The sequence below is a fragment of the Hyalella azteca genome, unplaced genomic scaffold (assembly GCF_000764305.2).
Source record: "Hyalella azteca isolate HAZT.00-mixed unplaced genomic scaffold, Hazt_2.0.2 contig12157, whole genome shotgun sequence".
NCBI classification, from domain to species: domain Eukaryota; kingdom Metazoa; phylum Arthropoda; class Malacostraca; order Amphipoda; family Hyalellidae; genus Hyalella; species Hyalella azteca.
Window position 1 is genome coordinate 120,907 of NW_025942121.1, and position 27,834 is coordinate 148,740.

At 40.3% G+C, this 27,834-nt stretch overlaps 3 protein-coding genes across 4 annotated transcripts in view; 2 read left to right on the forward strand and 1 right to left on the reverse strand.

The window, feature by feature from the left end:
* Positions 1-25,932, forward strand: LOC108672668. Of its 2 annotated transcripts, XM_018160371.2 has the most exons (3): positions 1-142; positions 20,280-20,399; positions 21,064-25,932. In XM_018160371.2, the coding sequence occupies exon 3, from the start codon at positions 21,106-21,108 to the stop codon at positions 24,520-24,522; it is 3,417 nt and encodes a 1,138-aa protein (XP_018015860.1). In that variant the 5' UTR covers positions 1-142; positions 20,280-20,399; positions 21,064-21,105; the 3' UTR covers positions 24,523-25,932. The 2 variants fall into 2 exon arrangements, with proteins under 2 accessions (XP_018015860.1, XP_018015862.1); XM_018160373.2 differs by lacking the exon at positions 1-142 and having other exon boundaries at positions 19,987-20,399.
* On the forward strand, positions 8,384-15,434 carry LOC108672660. Its single transcript, XM_018160362.2, has 2 exons — positions 8,384-8,764; positions 9,049-15,434. The coding sequence occupies exon 2, from the start codon at positions 9,421-9,423 to the stop codon at positions 13,339-13,341; it is 3,921 nt and encodes a 1,306-aa protein (XP_018015851.2). The 5' UTR covers positions 8,384-8,764; positions 9,049-9,420; the 3' UTR covers positions 13,342-15,434.
* Positions 25,468-27,834, reverse strand: part of LOC108672661 — a 5,953-nt gene continuing 3,586 nt past the window's right edge. Inside the window, exons 8-10 of the mRNA XM_047883157.1 lie at positions 27,362-27,572; positions 26,932-27,101; positions 25,468-25,500 (exon numbers count right to left, since the gene is read on the reverse strand). Coding sequence (XP_047739113.1) covers positions 25,468-25,500; positions 26,932-27,101; positions 27,362-27,572 — 414 coding nt within the window. The remainder of the gene's footprint in view (positions 25,501-26,931; positions 27,102-27,361; positions 27,573-27,834) is intronic.

The following is a 27,834-nucleotide window of genomic DNA, read 5'->3' on the forward strand; positions in this document are numbered from 1 at the left end:
TCGTGCAGTGTGTACGTAATCCTCTCCGCCTACGCCTCTACGGCATCATTCACGGAAAATATTATTCACTTCCGAACGTTTCCAGTAGTGCTCCGAAGTGTCGGCATAAAAGCAGAGTAAACCGTCCTCTCGATTTATTTTTGTAAGTGAAAATTTGCTCATTCGAAGCGACAAATAGATATATCAGCTATCGGTAGTGAGTTATTTGCATACGTAGATAAGACGGCTAAATTGAATTTTTTGCTAATTGCATTTGAATTTAACAGTGCTGCTGCAAACATGTGTAAAAAACTGCTGCTCCATTGCCTCGCAAGCCGCGACGTCGGTTTTAGCTTAGTTTTTGCTTGCACGCAGCGATGCACTTTCATATTACGGGTGTAAGAAGTGGAAGCCCTTGGTCACTGAGATCATAAGAAGAGATGCCAATACATTTGTGGTGACCGCGAGTGTTGGCTGTGGTTATTACACGTGTAGGGATTCTTCATATTGTCGTGTAGGATACTTGACTGATGTATACTCACAGCAACACACATCAAGTGTGTGGTGAACTGGTGATGCAGGTGTGTAGGATACTTGACTGATGCAGCAAGTATCCTACTCGCAGTATCCTAGTAGCCTATCCTGCTCGCAGCAACGTGGAACGTCTAAAATTCAAGAAAAATTAAAATAATACTTGATCTCGTTGGTCGGGTATTGATTAACTAGAAGTGTTAACAACGTATCTTCTGCCTGCAACTGCATCATGGCTGCATGGCGTGTTTGGATTATCATTGCATTACGCAGCAGAAGCGAAATCGTTACATGCAAATTTTAAATAATTTTATTCTGAGAAGTTACGATTTCAAGGCAATAAATGACATTTAAGGTTACATGCAAGGTTATAACCTTGCAGAGTTGCAGTTACCATAGAGACTCACGTAATTATATTGCAATGTATTTAAGTTATTTGCATGTGCACGGCGAGCCAACGTCCACTTAAAAGCACTCAACTTCACACGACCTTCAGTCTTCAGAGTTATTATTGAAATATTATTAATGCACGAGTTTTGGCGGATGATTATTATCATTGCAAGCTGATTATTTCCCATGATTATTGTAACATTAATTGTTACTATAATATTATTTCCCATTATAGTAACTGTTGCACCAAGGTAATTGCAACACTGTAACTGTATTTCGATAATTATAACACTGTTGTTGCAATACTATCATTTGCATAATATATGTTTCTAATACGATATTTGCAAAATAATTGTTTTTACAGAATTACTGAAACTTTAATAAATAGGATCAGCTGATCGATGACGGCCGATTCGTCATTTTAACCCTAATGATGCAGCTATAATTGAGCAATAATATGCTCATTATATTTTCTAAGTAATATTTAATAAGTTTTATATTGAATGTTCTGCGCTCAGCAGTTATAGGGCGATTCCTGTACTCGTTAGGTGCTGTTATCATAACCCTAAAACATAAGTACAGTGGGCACCTACACGATCGTGTTGCTTGGCCTGCACTATTAACAATTAATATTAACAATAATATTAACTACGTATTATTAACAGACTTCTGACACGATTGCTCGTTTATCATGCGCAACTCGGGATATTTCGAGTTGAAGTTAGAGAGTTTGTCCTGGTAGTTCTCTCGAAGATAGTTTGTCCAGGTAGTTCTCTCAAAGATAGTTTGTCCAGGTAGTTCTCTCAAAGATAGTTTGTCCAGGTAGTTCTCTCAAAGATAGTTTGTCCATGCAGGTAGTTCTCTCAAAGATTGTTTATCCAGGCGGTCCTGTAAAAGATGATTTCTTCAGGTGGTTGTCTCAGTTAATATGAATTATGAAATCACGTGCCACTCTAATGCTTGATATGTTTTGGTTGCGTCGATAAACACGTGAGAAAAGATGCAGCGCGCTCTGCCAGGGCATCGCTGGGTCAACGCGTCTGCGTCTCCCATCGTCGTTCGATTGCTTATCTGCCTTATCGTTATCTCGAACTCGTCCTGAACGCATCAACGATAACACTGATAGTCAGATGCCCTGGAATCTCCATTGTTTCTAATATTTGAAAATTCATTGTGATTTCGTAATAATATGAAGTATTCTGTGGATCAAGGATACACATCAGCCAAGTAATAGCCATCAGCCAAGGATACACCTCATCATACACGTTATTTGTTTTGCTGAGAGTATAATGCATCACTCAAGTATCGTGCACACCAGCATCACATGCCATGTGGTACAAGGTTTTTAAGTTACTATGTAAATGACCAGAGAAGCTAAATGGTGAATGTATTGTTTGTGAATTGCTCTCCCTATAGCATGGAATTGTGCAAGCTGTCTAGCCGTCGAACCCTAGGACCCCGATATCGTATCCCTGACCACAGTCAACTGGGAGACCACAGTCAACTGAAAATACGCGTACATAAAAGGGAAAATGGTTAGCGACCATGGAGATCTGCAATGGGTTAATACGAGGCTGCTAATTTTACGTAAAAAATAATTGAGTGATTTACCCTGCCATACGATAAGTGGCATTAAGCATGTGGTGATACATGCAGCCATACGATCAGTGANCTTATACACATCTAGATGTGTATAAGAGACACGTTCAGTGACGTTAAGCATGTGGTGATACACACAGCCAAACGATCAGTGACGTTAAGCATGTGGTGATACACGCAGCCAAACGATCAGTGACGTTAAGCATGTGGTGATACACGCAGCCACGTGCCACGAAATTAATCACGACTATTTCGTGCTAGTGAAGAAAGGCGCCTTCGCCACGCCGGGATAATAGTAACATGGGAACGCAGCACCTGGCAGGTCGTATTATCTGTTGTGAGAACAGCCGTCCTGTGGGGGCAAGACATTTGGCTTCTTGTCAAGTGGATTATTTACATTAAATCGTACAGAACATGAAGGTTTTATATTGAGGGAGATCATGGAGGTTATATTCTTAGGTGACTCAAGAGGCTGAGGTAGATGTAGACCAACAGTGCCCTGTCAATGGGATCCATCAGCTCCGAGGATAGGAAGGGCTGAACTCGTTGCTTCCGGCATTGCAATGTTCGCAGTTCTAATGTTCATTCCAAGATACTCTGCGAACCTACTTTCTCATACATGGATGCTTCATTCGATAAGATTTTCCCCTCTATATACCATGTTTTTCCATGTAATTACATAGAATATCGACTCAACACGCTCTTCGAACATGTTCAGTTTGATCCTCGGCGCCGCGATTCAATGCGAGGCTGACGATGATGAACCAGCGAAGTCTAACTCCAGTTTGCTCGTGCTCGTGCTCATATTATAATGACCCAAGTAAATAAGTGGGTGTTGAGAAACGTTAAACGAAAAACAATGAACAGAATGCAATGAGCATTCTGTTCTAGCAATGATCATGCTTAGGCGACAGCTTCGGAACTTGTTTCGGGTTTCGAGGAAGTTTACAAGTTTATCTTAACCCTCTATCGCCGTATGTCAGTGTCCGGGGAAATAACTTTCAACTTAAACGATACGCAAGCTATTGAGTGTAGCATCATGAGGACGTTTGTACGCAACAGAGAATTTTAAAGTTGTCGTACGTGGCGGCAACCATCAGTGCAAGTAATTTTATGCTCACTAGAATGTCTCCATTTTGGAACTAGGCTTGTGACAATATTGCTCTGCTAACTCATGTCAGGAGATAGAGGGTTATGATCGGAATGAACAATTGACTACCATATGTGAATTTGTGTTTTACCCTAAATACAGAAACAAAAATTATAGTTGCAGCAACTTTGATCTTAGCTATATTAGTTACCGATCATATGTAACTTGGTTCTGCAAGTGGAGATGAAGTGAGAACGAACACACCCAAACCTCTAGGATACCACTCAAGTGTCAGAGGATCTTACGAATTTCAGGATAAGATACGACTTGACCAAATTTTATAAGATACGACTTGAACGAGCTCATGTGTTTACCTGATTCGGAAGGAACTAATGTAAATTGCCGTGTTTGATGCAAACTATTGAGATCTCTACGCCAAAGGATATTAACCCTGCAGCGATCCTTAGTACAGGGTGAACCAGAATTAAGTAACCCTTTTAATTTGTTAATAAATAAAAAAATAAGAACGTTATGAAGTTGAAACTTGTTTTATTTAAAATAAGAACATTTTTATGGTAATATTGTATCATAGTTACGTCATTATCCTGTATAGCTTGCTAAATTTGTGTTTAATTATGAAGCCTTAAATTTTCATCATGATTCGCCACAGCAAAGAAGAAAAAACGAAAATTCTGCAAACCTACATCAGGACGATGTTAATAACAGAAGTTCAACGTGATTACAGGATCCATTTCAAAACAAGAATCAGTCCTTCAAAAAACACAATTAAATCTCTTTATCGAAAATTTGCGGATACCGGGAATGTTAATGACAAACCACGATCTGGAAGAAAAAAGTCAATTCGAACTGCAGACGCAATTCAAAGAGTTGATGTAAGCATTACAAATAATCCCAAAACCGCCACCAGAAAACGTGCTTCTCAATTAACCATTTCTCAATCGACATTATGCCGCATTCTGAAAAAGGACTTAAAGTTGAAGTCCTACAAAATTCAATTGACTCAACAGTTATTGCCTAATGATCATCACCAGCGTCTTGAATATTCCGAATCCTTTCTTCGTTTGTGCGAGGATGCCACTTTCATCGAAAATTGTGGTGGGCATTTAAAAGATATTAATATTATATTTAAAAACTAGGATACAATATTACCATAAAAATGTTCTTCTTTTAAATAAAACAAGTTTCAACTTCATAACGTTCTTAGTTTTTTATTTATTAACAAATTAAAAGGGTTACTTAATTCTGGTTCACCCTGCATTTAGGACGGTGCTTGCGTCGCGAGTTAGGTTTAAGCTCGGACTAGTGTAGGCAAGCTCCGTTGCCTGCAATGGCCGTTCTATTACAAAAAGTTACGAGTATCTAACGTCGCCAGCCAATCACTGACATATTTTCAAGCTAAGTCTGCCAATGAAACACGAGAAATCGGCCGCTACATGTACATGAGCAAGTCTTGATAGTACGCACCATGGCTGTCGTACGAGCTGCTAAGCGTCATCGACGGCAGAATAAAAAGTGATTAAGGGTGCTTGGCACTCCATTTTGGTGTTGGCATCCCCGAAACTCAGTTTTATCTCTCATATTGATAATACTTCCATGCTGAGTAGTTTGTGCACTTGCGTATACTTAACTTTTGGTGTAAATGTGCCGAGGCAATGAGCTTAGTTGTATTTGAAAACATATGGCACGAGAGAGCGGTATATTATGAGCGGCGCTTGATGGGTAAAAAAATAGTTAGTTGATATAGTGGAGCATGTTTGGTCACACCGGTGTCTTCGTTGATGGGGCCCGGATCCCTTGTGGAATCAAGTCACCCAAAATACAGGAATCGGCCACAGACCATGGGTCTATTTCTTCAGTGCCGACCCTTCTGTTCTTTCTATCAAGTAACGCAATGTCATTGCGCTGCTGACTCAGCAGCTTACCATCCTACTATGCTTTTTTCGTCATGGGATCTAAGCTCCTTCCAAAACGTACGAATGCGGTGTGCCTAGTTTACCCACAACACTACTTTCTCATAATACTATGAACCCTTCCATTAAACTATTTTATTATCCTGTAGGCTTAACTCACCCTTCAACTTGCCGTACTGACAAAAATGATCCATCGAGGTCTTTTATCCTTTGTCTTACGTTTGCTAGTCGTATGACTTCAAAGTCCCAGCTAAGGGGGAAGATGGGCAGAGACGAGACTAGAGGTTTGGGGAACTGTATTTCGTGGAATCTGGTATACAACTGAAGGATAAAGGCTTGCTGGCCTTACATGTCATACCATTGACAATATAGTAGTTATACTTTAATTTGATCCTAATACGTAAACACGTAACATTTTGAATGCAAGACTAGATTGATCATTGAAAAGATATTGGAAGATATTGACCTCATCCGGCATATCGCGTTGCGGATATTGTAAAAAAATTTGTTGTTTCCCGTATATTGAATCCGATTTGGAGATATTCGCTGCAGGTTCAAGGTGCTAGGAAGCCTGCAGAGCTGCCGCAGAAGCGATGGTGCAGGGCCAGTTTTTCGTTCCCTTATAATCAAGTTTAAAATAAAAACTGACTCTAGTTAGATTACTGGTCTCGGCTTCTTCCTCACTCAATTTACTGGTGGACAGTAAATTTTATTTCTTACTGACTAATTACCGGTGCTTCGCAGGTCTCGGCTTCTTACTGACTCAATTTACTTGTGAACAGTAAATTTTAGTACTTTACTGACTAATTACTGTTGCTCCGCCGGTCTCGGCTTCTTACTGACTCAATTTACTAGTGGACAGTAAATTTTAGTTCCTACTGACTAAATACTGGTGCTCCGCAGGTATCGGCTCCTTACTGGCTCAATTTACCGGTGGGTTGTGGTTTCTTACTGACTCTATAGTTACTGGCGCTCTGCAGGTCTCGGCTTCTCGACCGGTTATCCCCCAGCTTCAGATAATATATGGAGTGAGTTATATTCACTGCTGGGTAAGATACTCACTAATCAGATGGTTAATCATAAACGAGCTGTGATAAGATGCTCAACTGAATAATTATAAACTGTGCTGTAAATAAATACTCAGTTGATCAATTATACACCGCGCTCTGAGTAGATACTCACATGATTGATTATACACTACACCACGCAGTGATTAATAAGTTAATTACTTATCATACAAGCTAATTTTGATACTTTGGTTTTCATCTCGGAGTTCTCGTCTTTTCTTATCAAAATCGATTTCTGTAGAGCAACTAATGACAACTACGCCAAGGCAGAATAAAATCGACTGGATTTAAACTGCAAATAGAACGCACGCTGCTAAGGAATAGTATGTTTCAACGTTAATTTAAGAAGGTTGAATTTAACATCCTAATGTTACAACTACTTTGAATACACTAACGAGTAACCACACACCGCAATAAGATGAATAAAAAACTGAGATCTATTTTTTTGCTTCATTACTAAAAATAAATTTATTTTTTCTATGCTATGAGTTTGCAATCGATTGCAATGTGCGTATAGGTGTTTACTGCCTTCAGCGCATGATCAAACATCGCCAAGGTCATCGTAAGTTGTGAAATGACCACAAGATGAGAGTGCAGGCCTGACGCTGACAGAACTGGTTTGAATGAAGGACTTGTTGGTTGAGGAACTTAAGACACGCAGTAGCTGAAGGAAGGACTGGTTGAGGAACTAAAGACACGCGGTAACTGAAGGAAGAACTGTAGTTGGGAACTAAAGACACGCGGTAACTGAAGGAAGAACTGTAGTTGGGAACTAAAGACACGCGGTAACTGAAGGAAGGACTGTGGTTGGGAACTAAAGACACGCGGTAACTGAAGGAAGGACTGTGGTTGGGAACTAAAGACACGCAGTAGCTAAGGAAGAACTGTAGTTGGGAACTAAAGACACGCAGTAGCTAAGGAAGAACTGTGGTAGGGAACTAAAGACACGCGGTAACTGAAGGAAGGACTGTGGTTGGGAACTAAAGACACGCAGTAGCTGAAGGAAGAACTGTAGTTGGGAACTAAAGACACGCGGTAACTGAAGGAAGGACTGTAGTTTGGAACTAAAGACACGCAGTAGCAGTAGCTGAAGGAAGAACTGTGGTTGGGAACTAAAGACACGCGGTAACTGAAGGAAGGACTGTGGTTGAGGAACTAAAGACACGCGGTAACTGAAGGAAGGACTGTGGTTGGCTGAGGAATGTAAGACACGTTGGAACTGAAAACATTGCGGTAGAATGTCAAAGCATTTACTTGAAAGTTTGTTAATATTTTGTGGTTGTGGAATTCAATCATGCACTTCAATTTAAACTTTATATCTACTCAAATTCAATAATTCATCCGTTCACGCCCATAAATTCTTATATCTGTAAGGTGTTTCGCGGAATCAATGTATTCGATTCTTTCTGATGCAAACGTGGTGTTTTTCGAGGTCAGTGGAAATCCTCAGCCAAACTGTCGAGGTGTAATAGTCAGCCATTACGTAACCGCACTTGAAGATTTCGAAAAAAGAGCGATCTATGGTCCAAGCAGCCGAATAGGGATTTTGTTCTTTAGAAATAATTGTGATGTATAACAAATGAGTCATTATTTCCAGATAAAATTTTATTTCTTGGTTAAAGATAAGGCCTCTTTATGCAGGCTTGACTACATTTTACCATAATCTAGTGTTAGCTAGTCAACAGATTTGTGTCTAGTCATTTTATAAAACGCCTAATTTCTGTGCCAAAGACATGATTTTAACGATTTTCGTTAGTTGTGGAAAATCACTTTATTTTATTCACCCCCAGAGTCCTCCGGCATAAGAAGCAAGTAAATATTTATTCTGGACCTAACCCCATTCAAAAAGCTAATAATCTAAAAATATTAGTAAAGGAGTTATCAGAGTAAACAATTCTATAATTTACACGTGGAAACATCCATTGTCGAGCAGGAGTCTCTGCCAGTTTTTTACTTCACCTCCAACCGAAAATATGCAAGGCCAGCGGCACTGCTTGGCGCTCTTTTTTTCTGTTTTACATAAAACATAGAGAAGTAACGTATAAAGGTACATCAAATTTGAAGACATTTAGCAGAAACGAAGATTTCTTTCCAGCGTTGACCTTAGCCTGATCTTCTGCTGGATTTTGGTTATTAATGCCTACGGTGACTCAACAAAATTCGACGCAACATTTTTGGTGAGTCATGATCATGGAGTTACGCGAGGAAATTATTCGGCGTTTGTGATTTTTATATCGTCTCGGTTTCATTTTTGCATTAAGAACGTCTTAATTAAGCTTCTGTTGAAATTCATTATATGAGCCTGGCATTTTTTGGGACAAACAAATATGTTATTTTTTATCTCGACTGAAAACTTTTAACATTGCAGAACGTTCCTGGGCCTGCTTGAAAGGAATTAAATGGACTAATATCAATTGAGGCTTTTTTGTAATTTTCGCGTTGATTTTCGTTTCTTTTACAGACTTCCTAGTCGAGTTCACAGACACACACGCTCTCTGGTGGCGACTACGGTGACAGAGATCAATCAGGGATCAACAATATTGTTGGGTGTACAATTAAGTGTTGTCTGCTCTAAACAATATTGTAGGGTGCATAAGTGCAATCTGGTTTGAAAAATATTGTAGAGTGCAAAATTATAGCCTGGTCTGAACAATATTTTAAGGTGCCTAAATGTCGTCTGGTCTGAACAATATTACAAAGTACTTAATTATGTGTCGTCTGGTCTTATCAGCACCAACCTAATGCAATCCATAAAACTGACCAATCAACAACCTAATGCAGCATACACCTCACTTACTGACACAATCATCAACCTAAAGAATCGCAGCTGAAGATGCAGAACGAACCGAATGACAGTTCTGCACAAGGTGTATTTTTCCGTAGTGACCAATTCAGCGATGCGAGTGGCACAAGTTTTCCCATTTTAGGAATTAATGAAGATATATGGAAAATAACCCGAAATATCAGTGAAGAAAACGATGAATATCATTCAACTGCACTGATTTCAAGTAATTATCCAAATCAGGGAACTGAATTCACGGTCTATAATAATTTTGTTCACAACACAAAAGATCAACCATTACTTTTTCCAATCACTGAACGTCTTTGGACTGAGAATGGTTTTCCCGACAACACCGCAAATCCTTTTTCTCAAGAGGCAGCGTCACTGCTGGCGCAGAGTCACCTTCACAGCAGCGCAAGTGTGATTTCAAGCCCTTGGCAAACTTCTGATAGAACCGGCGACGAAGGTCCGTTGGGTGTAATAGCAAGACGCGTCAATGAATTCAATGATCAGAATTTGCCGGAAAACGAGTCAATCACTTCAAATCTCGTAAATAAATTTGGGCCGTCATGCCTGATCGACGGTATCGAAGTCGGGCCTCATTACCAAAGCTTTAACCACAACGCAGAAAATTCTTCAGCTCTGTGCAATGTCAAGCCAGCCCCTACGATGCCATTAAACGACTGGGAAATGAGGCCGCAAGTCAGTCATATTCAAAGCAACGATTTCAGAACATCTTTTGACGCAGAGAATGCCAATTTATCTAGTCCGATGCCCATGTCTATTGAAGACAGAAATTTTGTACAAAATTCTTTCCCGACTTTGACATATTTCATAGATCCAAGCTGTACTGGTGGAAACAATACGAATTATTCTTCAGGACTCGGGTTTCCAGATTGCCAATGCAGCACTAGCAACTTTTCAAATATTCCATCGCAACAGCCACAAAGCGCAATGAAGCCTGTAAACAACATTAACTTTACCGTCGCTGACGGCAGTTTTGACGAGTTCGCTAGGACCATCGTCGAACGCTATGAGACAGCTGAGTTAGTGGGAGCCCCTCTTGGGAGAGGTGAGACTCAATCGCAAGATCAGGTAGACGACGCAAATTTTAGAACCGACAGTCAAGATTTAGCAGAAAATATTTCGGAGCGGTTGAGATTTCCAGATCAGTCTTATTACGATTCCAGTTTTCAGGAAAGTGATAATGATCAAAAAGCGGAATCTTCCATATTGCCAACTTTGATCGACGAATGTTACCGCCCGCGACATCAATTAAATGAAGTTATTGTAACGAAATTGGAAAAAGAAGATGAATTAGATAAGACTACTTACCCCTCACGTATCAATCTAGCTTTAAATGATGGTAAGAACCACGTGAGTAGCGGAATTCAGTCGACCACTTCAGACACAGATTTCTGTAATCAGAAATGTGAAAATCATACCCATGCTTTACAAAGAAACCCTGATGATGCTCCAACCCCTCGAAAACTTGATCAGCTTGAACGACCACTTCTGTCATCTAATTCAACTAAACCTTTATCAACATTAGCCGTCTTCACGACCCTAGAAACAAAATTCCAAAACGCAGACATTATATCGGCGGCCCATCTTGAAAGTTGCCCTAATCCTAGCCTAGATACATCATCGCAATCTACCGAGTGTCATGGAAATTACGGTAGTAATCAGCGAGCAGTCCCACTCCATTCACGCAATAGAGAGGTAGCGAGTTCGACTAAAAGAAGAAGACACAAACGAGAAAAAACCTTCAAAAAGAGAGAGGAGAATGCGAGGACTGAAACGAATGATGGTTGCAGATTCCCACTACCTGATCTTCAGAACCAAAATGAATTGGTCCAATCTATCACTCCATGCGGGTCACTGCACGCGTCAAGTTCAACAAAACCTCTGGAAGAAACAGGTACATTTGAAAAACCTTCCAAACATGATGCAGCTACAATAAATTCAGGATCCAATTGTTATACATCTTTAATGAAGACGAGATCCTCGAAAAAAATGGGCCCAAAATTTCGATCCTCCCATAAAACGTCAGTTGGTTCTGGAAGCAGCTCGAAAATTTGCGGTGTCTGTGGTGACGCGGCTAAAAGCATGCATTTCGGTGGGATGGCTTGCGATTCTTGTAAGGCTTTTTTCCGGCGGTCGGTGCAGGGGAAATGTTGGGTTGAGTTTCGGTGTCCGATGAACAATTCGTGTTCAATCAGTAAGAAAAATCGGAAAAACTGTCAGTACTGCAGGTTTTCAAAATGCAAGCAGAACGGGATGAAAGTTTCATGGGTGATGACGGAAGCAGAAAGAATGAATTTGTGGAAGAACCGTCTGTCGAAACACAAAGAAGTGACAACGACTAATGCATGCATAGTAAATGAGCAGGTAAGGCAGAGCTCTGAAGATTTGGACAACCCGGCGGCATATTTAACGAATGAAGAGAACACTAGTGTTTGTAGCGGTACCGGTACTACAGAGGTGCAATGGGAAGCCGTGTGTGATGGAAAGCGATTCCCTTTAGAATATGAAAGCGCAAACGATCTAGAATGCATGCCAGATAATGAAACTGGAATTGACTCTTTGAATGTAACCAAATCGATCAATAACGCAAACGATTTCAGGAACAAGATCGTTGGGACGAGTATTACAAATTTTTCAGCGGAGCATCCTTTGGGTAATGATGACGTCGTCACTATCAACAACATCATCGCCCTTCTAACCTCAATTTTCCTAAACAATCCGTACCCACATTTTTGCGAAGGTGATTCACTAGAAGCGTTGACTCACATGTTCGTGAGCGTATGCAAGAAGATGGGGTCGTTTTTTCACAGGACTGCTGATTACCGCAGTTTATCACCAAATGACCAATTTCACTTGCTTCGGACTGGGATTTCCACTTCAATTTATTTACATGGTGCTTATAACTTTGATCAAAAGTCTATGTCATGGCCACGAGAATCTGGCCTAGAGGCTTTAAGGTCCCCCATGGTGTCAGGCGAAACGGTATTGCAGCTTGCTAGGAAATCAGAAACCTTCATTACTCTCATTGAATTCCTCATGAAATACAGCAATGATCTACAAGACGAAGGAGTGCTCGCCATCATGTCGCTCATTACTTTGTTCCAAATCAACGACCAGAGTGACCATGTTATAGACAAGTTTGGTGTGATCGAACGTAGAGAAAAATACCTGCAACTCCTGAGTCGTTACCTTCGTTACCGGCAAGGTGAGCACGGTTCCTTGGTGACTCTCCCTAAACTAGTAGTCTGTTTAAATGATCTACTCAAAATCGCAAAAAACCATTCGAACATCGACATCCAACCGAACATCCATATTCGAAATGCCATCGCTGTGAGTAAATCATCGGTCTCATACGCGCGTTTCATGGACTCGATCATGTCTCTTATGGCCAATTTAGCCGTGGAACCTTTCCCGACTCATTCGACGATCCAGCCTTCTGGAGACAATTCGGCGTCTCAAGAGAACAAAGGGAAAAATGTTTCAACAAAGTTCTATCATCCAATTACCGATGCAATCTTCGGTCAAGAAATTTGTACCAATAGGCTCATTAATTACTCCATGGACAGCATCAGTATGCCTCGCGAATCGCCTCTGACGATTCATAGAGTCCCTCAGTTTGAACTAGACGTGAGCAGCAAGTTTGCGCTCGTGAAGAAGATTCTTGACATGAAACGAGCCACGACCGAAGCTAACATTGATGCCCCAAGTGCAGTTGTTGCGGTGCCAAGCTCTTTGAATTTAAGCGATGGTTGTGTGGCAAAACCTCTCCTTGAGGATGCAAATTCAATCAAAAAACGCGGCATTGAAGTTCTGTGTGACGTTCTCGTGTACGTTTCTAGGAGCAAAGACCCAGAAGCCATCAGGGCGTTGCAGAAATGCCTACCTCCGCGTGTCCTCGAAAATTTAGCTAAGAAATTGAACGTTAATAATGGAGAAAATAATTAGTCATTTATAGAATGAAAAATATCATCCAAATTGATATTTAATTACAAGGGAAATTTTGCAACTTTGATTTTGCAGCATCCCCAAAGAACTTTATACATTACTTCGGAACCTTGACAGGGCCAAGGCAAATCTTGCGCCGTTAGATAAAATTTTCAGAGAGAGTTGAAATGATTTTAAACGAAATTAATTTTAGCTGGAAAATATGAATACACGCATTTTGCACTGAACCTGTTTCTATAACGAGCTCTCTTCTGAGCATACAAGTAAGTTATTCACCTTATTCTTGAAATGTTAAACAACCAGTGCGCTTCGTGTTTACATAGTCGTCTTCTGCATCACAAATGACCTGAGAATAAGAACGATTTATGAGAAAGTGAAATAGGATTTGGTTAGCCATCGAAATAATATCCACCAAAGATTTCCAAGACTCAACATTAAGATGGTAGTGTTTCACCAGCGGGATGAGTTACGGTTAAGATGGTGGAGTTTCACCGGCGAGGTAAGCTACGATCAAGATTGCAGAGCTACACTATATAGCGAGGTGCGTTATATTTAATACTGTAGTATTTTAGTACTGATAATGCTGCAATTAACATTGTAGAGTTTTATCATTCAGATGAGCTACAATCAGGATTGTAGAACTTCAAGAGCGGACAATTAATATTGCAGCGAGGTGAGCTACATTGAAAACAGTAGAGCTTCCCAGCTGGTGGAGCTAAAATTAAGAATGTAGTTCTATAGAGTGGGTTTCGTTTGTCATCAAATAGCCGTTGTTGAACGTGAACTTTGTCTTAGTCGAAAGTTCAGTGTGAGCCAAGAGAAAAAATGCTTGATGATGACGAAACTATGCTTCGTGAGTTACTTTCCTGGTATTAATTATTGTTATCATGAACCTGGAAAAAGTTCATAATATATATAAGCGATTATTGGCTTAGCTTTATCCATGTAAGTAGTGGTCTTCACCTAATCAATCGGCCAGTAAATGACGCGGGCGCAACGTGCGTCAAGTACCAGCTAGGGATCGGTGCGTTTTTCTTGGGGAATCGTGCAATTTTTAATTAATTTTATTCGGCGCATGCATCGATGACGGCACATAACTCTCGATCTCCGCCACGCCTACGTCGTGGAGGGATCCTGATTCCTAGCTTGTGCTGTTGGTCGTCTTCGTGGTGGACATCGTTGGTCAGTCCAAACGTCAAAGCTATACCGTCAAAACCTTGGGCGCCGGAATGTGGATTACTGCCCCGCAAGAATCGAGAAACTTCAACACCCGCGGCCCTCTACTCTTTCATTTGACAGCCTGCTTCTTTAGAGAACTCTTTCCGTTTTTTCTCATCTGATGTTCCTTCTAGTTGTTCAGGGACTCCACTCCTGCTGCTCTGCTCTTGTGCCCGCGTGGCTACTTACCGAGGATACTCTTTCCTGTGCTCCTGATTAAGGGTTTAGAATTTAGATCCACAAGAGGACTGACTATAGGCGTGCGTTCCATCTCAACTCAGCAAGCTGATTCTGTCCCTTATGTAGCCAGGCTCATGTTGCCACGAGAAAAATCATAATTCAATATTACATTTTTGCCTCTACCTCCGGTATCCTAAACGACGATTCTTGAGCTGCATTCTCTCCCATGGACCGGCCGTCAGCCTAGCCATCATCAGCACGCATCTTTTCCTGTGCAAAGCCCAAGTCCTCCATGTCACCCTGTGAACTCCGAATAAATCCGCATCTCCCCATTCTGATCCACCTGCCGGTTTCTCACTCAATAATTGACAATACGTATGTCAAAGATACATAGTCATTTTAGTAGCTACTGAAGCTGCAGCAAAAATCGTACCGAAAAAATTTCTTCGTGAATTTTGTGTTATTCGGTGTTATACGGTGTCAGTGTTATGTTAATATATATGTTTATATAAAAAGAGCTCAGGTCAACCAGCAGAACCGAATTGAGTTTTCATAAAATTTAAGTCATTTTTTTAGAAAAGCAAATCTCATTACGCTTGTTGCGCGCTAAAAATCTCTTTTACGCTAATTCAAAATACAAATATTGGAGTGATTTTGTGCCATGATTTCACGATAAAGGAACAGTTCCCCCACAATATGAAGATCCCCCTAACAACCCCCCTTCAAAGATTGGATCCCCCCCCCGAAGATCGGCGACAGGCCGCATCAGGCCTACTATTTCAGCGCCGACATCACTATGTTAAAAAGTCCGATATAACACTGAACGGCTGACACCTCAAGTCTCAACTCGAAACAACACGGATAACGTTCCCGCTAGTATTGAGTGTGAATACTGACTAGTATGATACACTGTACATTCTCGAGTGGACACTGGACAACTACACATCGTAAAACTATATACTAACATTTTCAGTTATTTTTGCGTATTAAATGTTTATTATTCCTTCTCATCACCTAACTACAGGTTGATCAACGGAAACTTCCTGATTCGAAAAATCAATAACAAAAAGAACTATGAAAGATATCGTTACAATATAAATTTAATTGAAAAAAACTGCATTTTTGCATCACTTAGTTTTTACGATGACATCGGATAAATGATAGCCCCCGTTGTCAATGCATTCAGTTAGTCGACTTTTGAAGTTCCGTTCAACTCGCGGAAGCATATTGACGGGTATGTTGGCGATGGCTTGGCGTAAGTTCTTCAAATGAGGTAGCATCCTTGGACAGTCATTGTAATAATTGATTAAAGGTAACCCTATAAAAAATCACACGGAGCCAAATCGGGGATTTGGCCGGCTAAATAAGGTCACCTCTCAAAGAGATGAGACGCTCTGCAAAATGTTGTCTCAGAAGAGACATTGAACATCGCGCTGTGTGGGCCGTGGCTACTTCCTTCCCGTTGGAACCAGACATCCCTGACATGCATTTCATTCCATTTTTAAATAGATTCAGAACTTGAATTCAAAGTCACTGGGTTTGCTGATTATTGAAGTGACTGAGATGTACGCAAAGCAATGAAAACATCATATGGTTATGACGAAGCAAAGTTCGTGCTTGTTTATGAATAAATCATTATGCAAGAGGTTTTCTGACAGTAAATTCTCGATATTGTGCACAAATGTTTCCCTGTAATACTGACGAGGAAGTCAAAAACAATGCATTTCAATATAACATAACGGTGATGTCGGCGCTGAAGGGTAGGCCTGTTGTGGCCTGTCGCCGATTTTTGTACTTTTCGTGACTTGTTCGTAGATCTAAAATCGTGTCATTTGACCGGATCTTTTCATGACTGGCGATAGTTTGAAGTAGCTACTAGACTTCCACCGGGTTCGTTATGGTGCTAGGCATTTAAAGTCTGAATATATATTTTTCCATACCTTTATCTAGTCTGTTCTTGAACGCGTTTGTACTCGGAGTGTCAACGATGTAATCGGGGAGGCTGTTCCACATGTCGGTGATTCGAAGCGAGAAGAAATGTCGCGTAGATGAGTTGCAACGCTGTTTTTTGAGTTTATAGCCGTGGCCTCTGGTGTTGGTTCTTGTTTTTTGCACCTACTGTATAACAAACAAATGAACATTAATACCCATTTTCCTTAAAGGTTATAATTTTGACTGTGACCAAACTGTACGTCATTTCTATAAATAACATTTGCACTAAATTTATCAAACACTCTAACGGCATGAGGGAAATTATATCTTACTGGTGATAACAGAAAAGTTAAAATGCTAGCAATAAAAACGGTACCCCTATAGAGTTCCATCTTATAGTTGGTTACAGTATTTTTCAAAAGTTTTTCAGTGAAATCTGTCATACTTTACTGGTATCTTTATAAGTTGTTGATTGTTTCCTGTTTTATGAAGATTTCATCAATGGGGCCGTCACGGCTCTTAATAAGCGAATTATTATTATTATGAGAATTATTTTCATTGAGGACTTAACAATTGTGAATATATATTTCTTCATTCAGCGCTAACAGTTCTCTGGAATTTTCGTAGCGTTTTTGATTAAATTTATACATAAGTGTTGTTTAAATTGATGTCTAAATTATCAGGTGGACTTTGTAGAAGTGTGTTTTCTAGGGTTAGTTTTAGTTTTACAGATTTGTTATGTTTGCTACGGGTTGAGTTTTACTAATAGTGTTATTTCTGTTGGTGCTTTCAGTTGTACAGATTTGTTATACTTAGACGGTAATTTTATTAAGGCACAAGCCCTGAACGTGTGTTACCCTCTTACCGACCCTGCTAAGGGTTGTCGCCACTGTGTTGAGGATTGTCGCCTCTGTGTTGAGGGTTGTCGCCTCTGTGTTGAGGGTTGTCTTTGAGGGTTGTCGCCACTGTGTTGAGGGTTGTCGCCTCTGTATTGAGGGTTGTCTCCTCTTTGTTGAGGGTTGTCGCCTATGTGTTGAGGGTTGTCTCCTCTTTGTTGAGGGTTGTCGCCACTGTGTTGAGGGTTGTCGCCTCTGTATTGAGGGTTGTCTCCTCTTTGTTGAGGGTTGTCGCCACTGTGTTGAGGGTTGTCGCCACTGTCTTGAGGGTTGTCGCCTCTCTATTAACCGGAAGTGTGTTGCTTAAGATTTGCTGTAGTTCGCACGATAGTGGTGTTTGAGGTATGCTGAATGAATATTTGTCTCATTTCCGTTTTGAAATAAATAAAGACCTTGACCTGCTAGTTTATTGAACCATGTTTATTATTAACCTCCTGATTCACGATATGAAATCATATTACTTGTCCCCTCATTTGCCCCAGCCTGCAAGGAAGAAACTTTTTTCTACGGGCAGCTTGGCGCTCCCGCAGGCCTCCTTATGCCTCCCACAAATTATACTAACGCAAAAGAAAAAATTATTGAAGCTATAGGGCACTGACCAAGAAAGAATTCTTCATCGCAGTGGCGATCATAAATTGCTTCGAACTATGTTCTCAACTTCTCGGTGACTGCCAACTGATAGTTCTTAGAAAAGTTACGTACCAAAGTGACTATACTACCTCCACCACTCGTGTAGCCTCCTGATAGTTGTTAGCATAGAAACGTAGTCAAGTAACTATAGTACCTCGATGAATGGTCTTCTCAACAGAGATAATCTAGAGTAAAGTCATATGACGTCATCAGGTTAATTCCTACATTATGTATCATTAAATTATACAATGATATACTCAATCTACTCTTCGATGAGGCCACTCTAGTTTGATATTGCTTATTCCCAACGATGCGAGATCGATATCAAGGAAATGTTAATTCGTTTAGAGTGGGCAAAAGCTTCCATTGTTCTTATTGTTTTTCTTATCACAGCGAAACTTGTGACGAGCCACCGTATTGTCTCATGTGATCTTTGAGCAAAGCTTATTGTTCCGGAATATTGTGTAATGTACCATGTGTTTCACAAGATCTTTTCAGCGCACTTAATAATAGCGGTTTCAGCGTTTTTAGGCCGTAGGCCTGTCACGGATCCCTAACATCGCAGAACATCCAAAGCTTGTTGCGGTCTCGAACTCGCAACTCACTGCTATAATTCTGCTGTGCTTAACCGCCCGGCCTCCTCGCCGATTCTGACCAGAAACTGGCGCACAGAGCTGGGATCGAACCCGCGCCTCTCTGCGCCAATCCTGGTACTCTGAACTGTAACCACTGGGCCAATTGTTTATGAGAGAAAGTTATCGTGGAGAAAGTTATCGCTATTCCGATAGTTGTTTTTGCTCACCCCAACAGTTTTAAGATCTCACTTTGACACATGAGGCCAATTTTATGGCAAACGAAAGATATATTTTCGAATAAGAATTTAAATGCAAAGAAACGGCAAGAAAATAAACCATATTTGCATTGAAAACGTTCCGGAGACCAGCTCCATCGTTAGTTCAAAAAATTTAGCGAATGAAGCGATCAAAATTTTCGTGATAATAAAAAGACACCGAAACATAAAGACCTATCGATTTACAATTAAAAAGAAATAAGAAATGAACGCGTTACTGGGATAAGGTTTCCGATTAATAATATGTAAGGATTCGAAAATAATTAAATCCCAGCTACCCGAGGTGGCAACAATTACCTTGAATCACTCTCACCAACAGTCACGTCACAGTGTTTAGCGTGAAGGCGCGTGGCAGTAAGAGAAGGCGTCACAGTGTTGAGCGTGAAGGCGCGCAGCAGTAAGAGAAGGCGTCACAGTGTTTAGCGTGAAGGCGCGTAGTGTTTAGCGTGAAAGCGCGTAGGAGTAAGAGAAGGCGTCACAGTGTTTAGCGTGAAGGCGCGTAGGAGTAAGAGAAGGCGTCAAAGTGTTTAGCGTGAAGGCGCGTAGGAGTAAGAGAAGGCTTATAATGATGGAGTTGGTCTCCGAAACTGTTTAAATTAAGATTTGGTAAATTTGCAGGTCGTTTCCTTTGCTTTTAAATACTTGGTGAACTTTCGATCTTAGCAGACTAATGATATACGTACTAATATTATCAAATATTTCGGTAAAGTGTTCCTCACAGTTAGTGTCGGGAATTTCATAATAAGTTTATTTCGAGATTTCAAAATGAAATGAGAGTAAACAATTGTCGCGAGTAAACATTTGTAAATAATACAGACAATATTGTTATAAATCAATGTTGCAAGCCCATTGTTTTCAAACTTTCTTCAGTATTTTGGTATAACATTTTTAATTATGGAAGACTATATTTGTACCACAATCTGATAAAATATTTCGTTTCATTCTTTGCTTTGAGCTTTTAATTGCTGAGAATAAATAGCAAATGTTTTCACGACAGCTGTGGTGTGGCGCTCTGTCGGGCAGGCTACATATAGAGCTTTAACGAGGTTATCGTTCACTTGTTATCTATCTTTATCAGTTTCCACAATTTTTATACCGCCATTTCGTTCAACACAAACAGCAAATTAATTCGAGTATACTAATAGAATCCGACCATTAAATTCTAATTTTTAAATAAATGTATTTATGGTTTTACTGTTTCTTATCACTTAGTAATAACGTTATTTCTACAGGGAAGCAGAACAAGGTCGGTGATAACGGCTGTGCTGCATCATTATTGACCTCTACACTGAGCTGCACAGTTGCTAATCTTGATGTGCGCATGACACTTTACGTCTCCATTAACAGTACTGGTGGGTTTAGCACTTAAACGTTGATTAACGTGGGTAGGATACCATATATTCTACAGCTCACATGGTCAAAACATCGATTAATGTTATTCAATTACTGATAATATTGTGATTAGTTAAGTGACCTGCACCTACAGGGTTCAGTCTTTAGTTGGACGGGAATCAGCTTATGTCTGCGTGCCCAAGCTGTGGTTGGGTTAATGATGAATGCTAAATCATGGCCAATGTGTGCAGAAAATTCTTTATTTTAGGATACTTTAAAAAGTAAAATTTTATGTTCATCTAAAAACTTACACGTTTTAAAATGTACTGTGATTTCGAAGGCAAGAAAGAGGAAAGTGGGCTTACAGTCTGTCTGCTCGATATGAGGCTAATGTTGAGTTTTTAGTGGGATTTTGTAGAAATAAGTCGAAATCATCTAAATGAATTCAGATAATTTTGGACAGAGCCTCATATTTGTTATAAAGGTAACGCAGAATCGGAAAAAATACCTAGAAACACGCAAACAGAATTTTGATTAAAATGTCCGTTAGGGTGTCAATTATGCTGGATAAGTTTTGCAATTTGTTAAATAAATCTGTCTCAGAGTAATTTGCGATTTAATTCATTGAAAAAATGAGCAAGAGCCGTCTTTTCAATATTTCACTAATGGTTGATTATATTACAGATCGTGCATCTCTACTGAAGTATAAGTTGAAGACCTGAAGACATGAAGCTGTTAAATACTAATTGTTCGAACTCGGCCGCAAGCTTGTCGTCACCTGCAACCAGCACCTGCAGCAACTCCCCTCTCCGGACCCCGGACCATCAAACTCTTCCTGCGTTTATTGTGAATAAATCGTTTCTGGAAGAGCCTACTGACATGAATTTCTCTTTAGAAAACGTTGTCGACGATGCTTGCAATCAGATAAATTATGGAATCCCTTTTTCATCCACCCTGAGCAATTCAGAAGCTAATGCTGGTCAATTGCAAGAAGAAATGGCGCTTCAAACGGGACTGTTCACGGGCTTCGATACGTTCTGCTCAGCCAATGATGCCTTAATTTCCTCCTCATTCGACCCAGTCAATGCTGGCTTAACTTCTCCTTCATTCTGCTCAGTCAGTGCTGGCTTAATTTCCTCCTCATTTAACTCAGTTAGTGCTGGCTTAACTTCCCCTTCATTCTGCTCAGTCAGTGCTGGCTTCCAACTTCCTCCACAGTCAACTTCCTCCACATTCGACTCTGTCGGTGTTGGGTTAACTACCCATTCAGTTTCAAATTGTTTATCAGAATTTCCAGTCAATTATGACCAAGCAAACCAAGCCACTTCGATTGACAATCCTACGGCAGTCGAACCATCATATCTCGAGCTAAATTACGCGCCACCAGATGGAAGTTCACACAATGAAAGATCATCCTTTGGCGGTAGCTTCAGTCAAGAAGATGGCGGACGTGACTTTGATTGGCAGGTTTCCACACAACTGCGCAAGACTTTGGAAGAAAACTCTCAAAATAAATTTAATGATATGGACAGACCTATGGACCGATCTGAATTACCATCTGCAGACGACAACTCTATTTTCTTCAGTGGCATCGAGGAATTAGCTAAAACTATTACTGAAAGCTGCCACGTGGGTGAATTTGCACATCAGCCTCAGTCATTTAATGACAATTTTCATCAAAGTTCAAACAATCCACTCCAATTTTCAGAGTTTCAATTGGAATCTCAGGTTAGCAATAATTGGGAACCATATTCAGCAAATTCAAGTGCCTTTTCGCAGAAGGATCTCCAATCACTGGATTATTCGAAGAGTGAAAACGCTTGCCCTTCACTTAATACATCGTCCAACATGGAGGTGCCAGTTCAACAAATTACAAAACCCGAAAATAGTTCAGCAATTATTAATATCGGAAATATTTCTCGAGATCTCATTGGAGAAACTGAGTCAGGCGAGAGCACCGAACGTTCACTAGAGAATGCGAGTCCAGGCTTGACTACCAGCGACTCCTCGCCTCGCAACGAATCGAGCGACGTAACCTCTGCAAGCAAGCCGCATGTAATGAAATTGAAACGGTTCCCTGGATCAAAAAAATTTTATGTATCTTCTGAGTCTTCTTCGTCTGGTAACAATTTGATGCGTGCGTCAGATGATGAAGATGACATGCTACCAATTGCGCCCAACCAGCTCCGCAATGTTAAGTTGCAAAGTCAGACTTCCAGATCCAAGAAAAGCGATTCATCTGAAAAAATTGCCAAATTATCATCCAACAACCGCACTAATTCTAAAATTTGTGGTGTTTGTGGCGATGCTGCAAAAAGTATGCATTTCGGAGGGATGGCATGCGATTCATGCAAAGCCTTCTTTCGCAGGTCCGTCCAAGGGAAGTATTGGAAAAAGTTTCGATGTTCTGTCAAAAAAACATGCAATATCAACCAGGCCACTCGAAGAAATTGCCAGTATTGCAGATTTATTTCTTGCCGTAAGAACGGGATGAAGATATCTTGGGTAATGACTGAAGAGGAGAGATTGGTTTTGTGGAAGAAACGAGTAACTAAACACAGTCCGGAAGACACGGAGGACGATGGCGCTTTCAGTCCCAGAACATCGGATAGCCCAAGCAGAGGGCGCCTCCGCTTGACCTCCAAAGGAGATCAAACAGATTCCGATTCCGAGGACACCACGACGGGAAAACAACTCCGATTGAACAGGAAGAAAGTCCATAGATGCAAGTGTAGCAAGCAGGACATGAGCGAAAGTGTGGTGCCATTGCCTCGCGCGAGTGTGGCTGTTTGCTTCTCAGGGGGTGGAAGATTTATTTTCGACAGGAAGATATTGGGAACCACCACCTCGACTTGCTCTGCCGATCATCCGCTCAGCCAGAACGATGTAGATACGATGAATAAAATTCTTAAATTGCAAAATGAGATTTTCTTCGGCCATAAATTTTCGAAATCTTGTGAAGGAAACACTGCAGAGGCAATGGGTCATATATACCTCAGTCTGTGCCAGGCGTTGTGCTCATTTTTACGCAGCATTGATGATATTTTCGCCATTCCAGTTGAGGATCGATACGTGTTGTGGCAAAGTAACTTCATCCCGGCACTCATGATACATACCCTTTATATATTCGATGGGGAGAACCAATCATGGCCAAGAAAAACATGTACCAAAACTCTGAAGGTACCATTCATCAGTGCTGATTCTCTAATGAAATTCTTCAATTCTGCATATGCCTTCGACAAATTGATGGCTTTCAACCTGACATACAGTCAACACATGCGCGACGAAGGGCTTCTTCCTCTCATGACCATCTTAGCGATCACGCACGAAGATGATTCCCGTTATCAGTTGAAGGACAAATCGGCGGTGCTGATGTGCAGGGAAAAGTACTTGCAGATTTTAATTCGTTATCTACGTTACCGTCTTGGCGAAAGAGGTTCGGCATTGATTCTACCACAGCTGTTATCTTGCCTGGAGGAGGCCAGAACGGTGGCCATGATAACTCGACTAGCGAGGGTTGCCACGAATGCTCCGAAAGTGACTTATCCAAATCCTTCTATTAATGCAGCGGCATCAATGCAGGAGATTATACCACAATCATTTACGCAGGGTCCGTCAGTTTTGTCAGTGACGGAAAATGCGACTGCTTCAAATTACAACGTTGAATACCATGGCTCTCGAAGGCTTCAGCTCTCTCTCTCTGAAACGGAAAAAACATCTGGGCAAAAAACCCTGGCTGCTTTTTCGCCACCTGCTCACACGAAGCGGACGAAGAAGCACAAAGATGAGAAACAACTCTCAATTTGCCAGAAGCAATTAGGCAATAATAATGGCGAAGTGAACGGCATTCTTGAGTGTAATCAAGAAGACGACCCTCAAGAAATGGATTGGCAGGTGGACGAGAGGTTGCAACCACGAAGTGCAGGAAGTTCTTCTTCCAATGCAGACCGCGATAACTTTGATGGAAATAAAGTACCTGCATATGCTAAGACCTTGTCGGAGGAAAAACAGTTGGGGATCAAAGTTCTTTGCGAAATGCTGCAACACGTTGTCCAGAGCGATGACCCGGAAATGACGATATCACTTCGAAAATATCTGCCTTCGCAGCTGTTGCAAAAAATCTCTACTACCCAAGAGAAATAGACAGAAGTGCACTGTACTTGTTTAATGTATGCAACACGATGAGTATTTTTATAGCACCTATTACAGAGAACGGCATTATGATCATGTAATATAACAGTTTTCATACCAAGTGGCATTCTTTTTCAGAAGCGGTTTACAATGCTCAAGTTTACGCAGTTTTATCGCTTAGTCAACACCTGTGACTTATAGTATTATTGCACGTCTTGTCACAATTTTATTGTAATTCTACTGGCCTGCCATTAACTGTGGGTCTCAACATATGTACAATATACTCTTGCGGTCAGGTTACATCGCGCTCCATACAGATGCTTGATATTTCGCTCTCCCTAAAAATTGAACAGGCCAACTGGAATGTTAAAAACGAAACTATTCACAATAATGTTAGCGTCGTTCTTGCCCGTTTAGAAGAGCGGTGAATTTTTACAGCAATTTATGTTTTTTCGAACCCGAAACTCATCGTTAGAATTTGATTTTCCCAACCACTCGGCCATTGTGCCGACTTCTATCAGAATTTTCGCAAATAGCTGCAGATTCGAACCAGTAGCTTATTGCACCATTTGTGGCGATATTCAACACTCTGTCAAAGCTACTCATTTTCATTGTTAGCTATTTAAGGCTCAGTAATTTTAGCAACATAAGCCTTCTTCTTCACTCAAGTTTTATGTAGTATGTAGTGTCCTCTTTATGATGAAATTTAGTTGTTTAATGTTCAAATTGTAATCTGCTACTTTCATTGCTTTAAATCTAGGAATAACTTTTGTAATGTAAGCGATAAGATAAAAATAAAGTGTAAATGGAACTGATTTGTCACTTTACCTCAGTCACAGGTATCCCTGAGCATTTAATTTCTTTTTTAATTAGTGGCAGGGCAATAATGTAGATAGATAATTGTATCGTATAATTGGGATATGTATAAATAAATGATATTTAAATGCCGCTGCGAAGTTAGAGACCCAGCGACGCGCGGATGCGGCGCACCTGAAAACCCAAGACAAAAATTTAACATGGCTGATAAATAGCGGAGCATATCTAGTATCATTTACCCCGATAAATAGCAGAGTATATTTAGTATTGTTTACCCCGATAAATAGCAAAGTATATCTAGTATTGTTTACCCCGATAAATAGCAGAGTACATCTAGTATTGTTTACCCCAATAAATAGCAGAGTATATCTAGTATTGTTTACTCCGATAAATAGCAGATTATATCTGGTATTTTTTTTATCGAATGAACAATAAGAAATCTTATGAAGAGGGAAATGCGCTTGAGAGAAGCAATTGGACCAAGTTATGCTTGCACAATGACATTGAAAACAGGAGTTCAGAGAAGAGACCTAGGACTGCAAAATGAATTACGGAGGAACTAATGTGTTGAAAGGAATTCTCGTGCAGGAAGCCTTCAATGTGCAAGAAGTGATCAGTTTTGACCAGGTCAAAACAATGAGCGCAAAAATAAATAAATAAGCAGGTTAGTCCATGAACCTATTCACTGGATAATTTAGGTGCACTTAATTTTTAGTCAAGTAACCTTGCGAGTAATAAGCAATGGAGACATCAAATCAAACTATACATATAAATTAATGCACGAGTGACGCTACTATCAATATTGCTTCATCAGAATATATACTAAGATAAATAAAAGGGTCGCAAAATAATTTATAGTCCATGGTTCCAAGAGATTAAGTATGTTAACATATGAAAGAGTAGAAGTGCAAGTAAGCTCTAGCCATGAGATTGAAAAAGGAATGGATTGAAAAAGGAACTGTCAGACGAATAATAGAAATAAAGTGAAGAAAGACTTGATGGTGTTAGGTGATTCTGAGGTGAGGAATTAGAAAGATTGCCTCATCAGATCGGAGAGAAAAACTGTAGATCAAGGACAGAAAGAGCAATAGTGAAGTAAATAATATACGTTTAAAAATTACTTTTTAAAGACAACACTTCCAAAGAATCCAGTATCTCCAATCTTACAGATGTACAATGAATTTCTCATCTAATTTTCGAAAATTAGAAAAATTTATTTTTCAATTTTTTAATATATATAAATTTTTTTAATATATAAATTTTTTTTCAAAATTATTTTGTTAATTGATTCATGCATTGCCTCTGACTTTACACAAGTGTGCAAAATTTCAGATCAATTAGACAGGCAAAAGTGTGTCAAATATCAGTTATAAGATTTGTAGCTGACAAAATTATTTTTTCAATTTTTTTAATATTGAAAAAAAAAATAATTTTTAAATTTTAAAAATCATTTATTTTGACATTTGATTCATGCATTGTCTCCAACTTTAAACAAGTGTGCAAAATTTCAGATCGATAGGATAAGTAGAAGCTGTCTCTTATACACATCTAGATGTGTATAAGAGACAGTCCATGGGCCGTGNGGAGGCGTGTGTGTCTGCTGACGGAGGCGTGTGTGTCTGCTGACGGAGGCGTGTGTGTCTGCTGATGGAGGCGTGTGTGTCTGCTGACGGAGGCGTGTGTGTCTGACGGAGGCGTGTGTGTCTGCTGACGGAGGCGTGTGTGTCTGCTGATGGAGGCGTGTGTGTCTGCGGACTGACACGAGTGTCTGCTGACTGCACAGTTGTCCCACTCACTGAAGCATATGTTCATGAAGAAACACAAGCAAGTGCAGGAAAATTCTCTAAGAATTGAAACAATCTAAATGGCATCAGAATATTCGCAGATGAAATTAAAAGGAAGCATAAAATAATAAAACTCCTATATGAACCTGGTAAATCTTGCGCGTAAAAATCTTATTCTGAGTATCACTGTACAAAACAGCTATATTAGTTAATGTTTAGTTTGATCATATTACTAGCTCGTCAAGACTCACTGCTATCGGTGCTGACTAGCGCACCATCGTCGTCCCCTTGAGATACCATGGAAGCATCACCAGCAGCAGTAGGATCCCCAGCAGCAGCACCATCTCCAGCACCAGCACCAGCAGTCTCCCCAGACTCGGGGACGTCGTAGGGCTCGTCGAACGACCGTCCGTAGGTCCCGGCGTTGCTCAGCTCTTGGTAGCAGGGTGGCTCGTCTGCACCCTGCAGCACTTGATTTCTATAATTTGCAGGCTGGGCAAGTGTTGTTACAATGCACGCAAGAATTACCTTTTGTTTATATTTCCTTATAAAACACTGTTACAGGGACTCAGCATAATTCCCAGTGCTTCATCATCCGGCACTTACAACCAAAATGTATGGTTGTAAGCATTACCTATAAGTAGTAATAAAAATTATTTCTTATAATTAGGAGGATAATGTTCGAGCAATTATAAAACTATTTGGGTTTCCTGGAAATATCTTG

Excerpts from the sequence above, each read along its gene's own strand:
- LOC108672660 (XM_018160362.2), top strand. The coding sequence starts at position 9,421 with ATGCAGAACGAACCGAATGACAGTTCTGCACAAGGTGTATTTTTCCGT.
- LOC108672668 (XM_018160371.2), top strand. The coding sequence starts at position 21,106 with ATGAAGCTGTTAAATACTAATTGTTCGAACTCGGCCGCAAGCTTGTCG.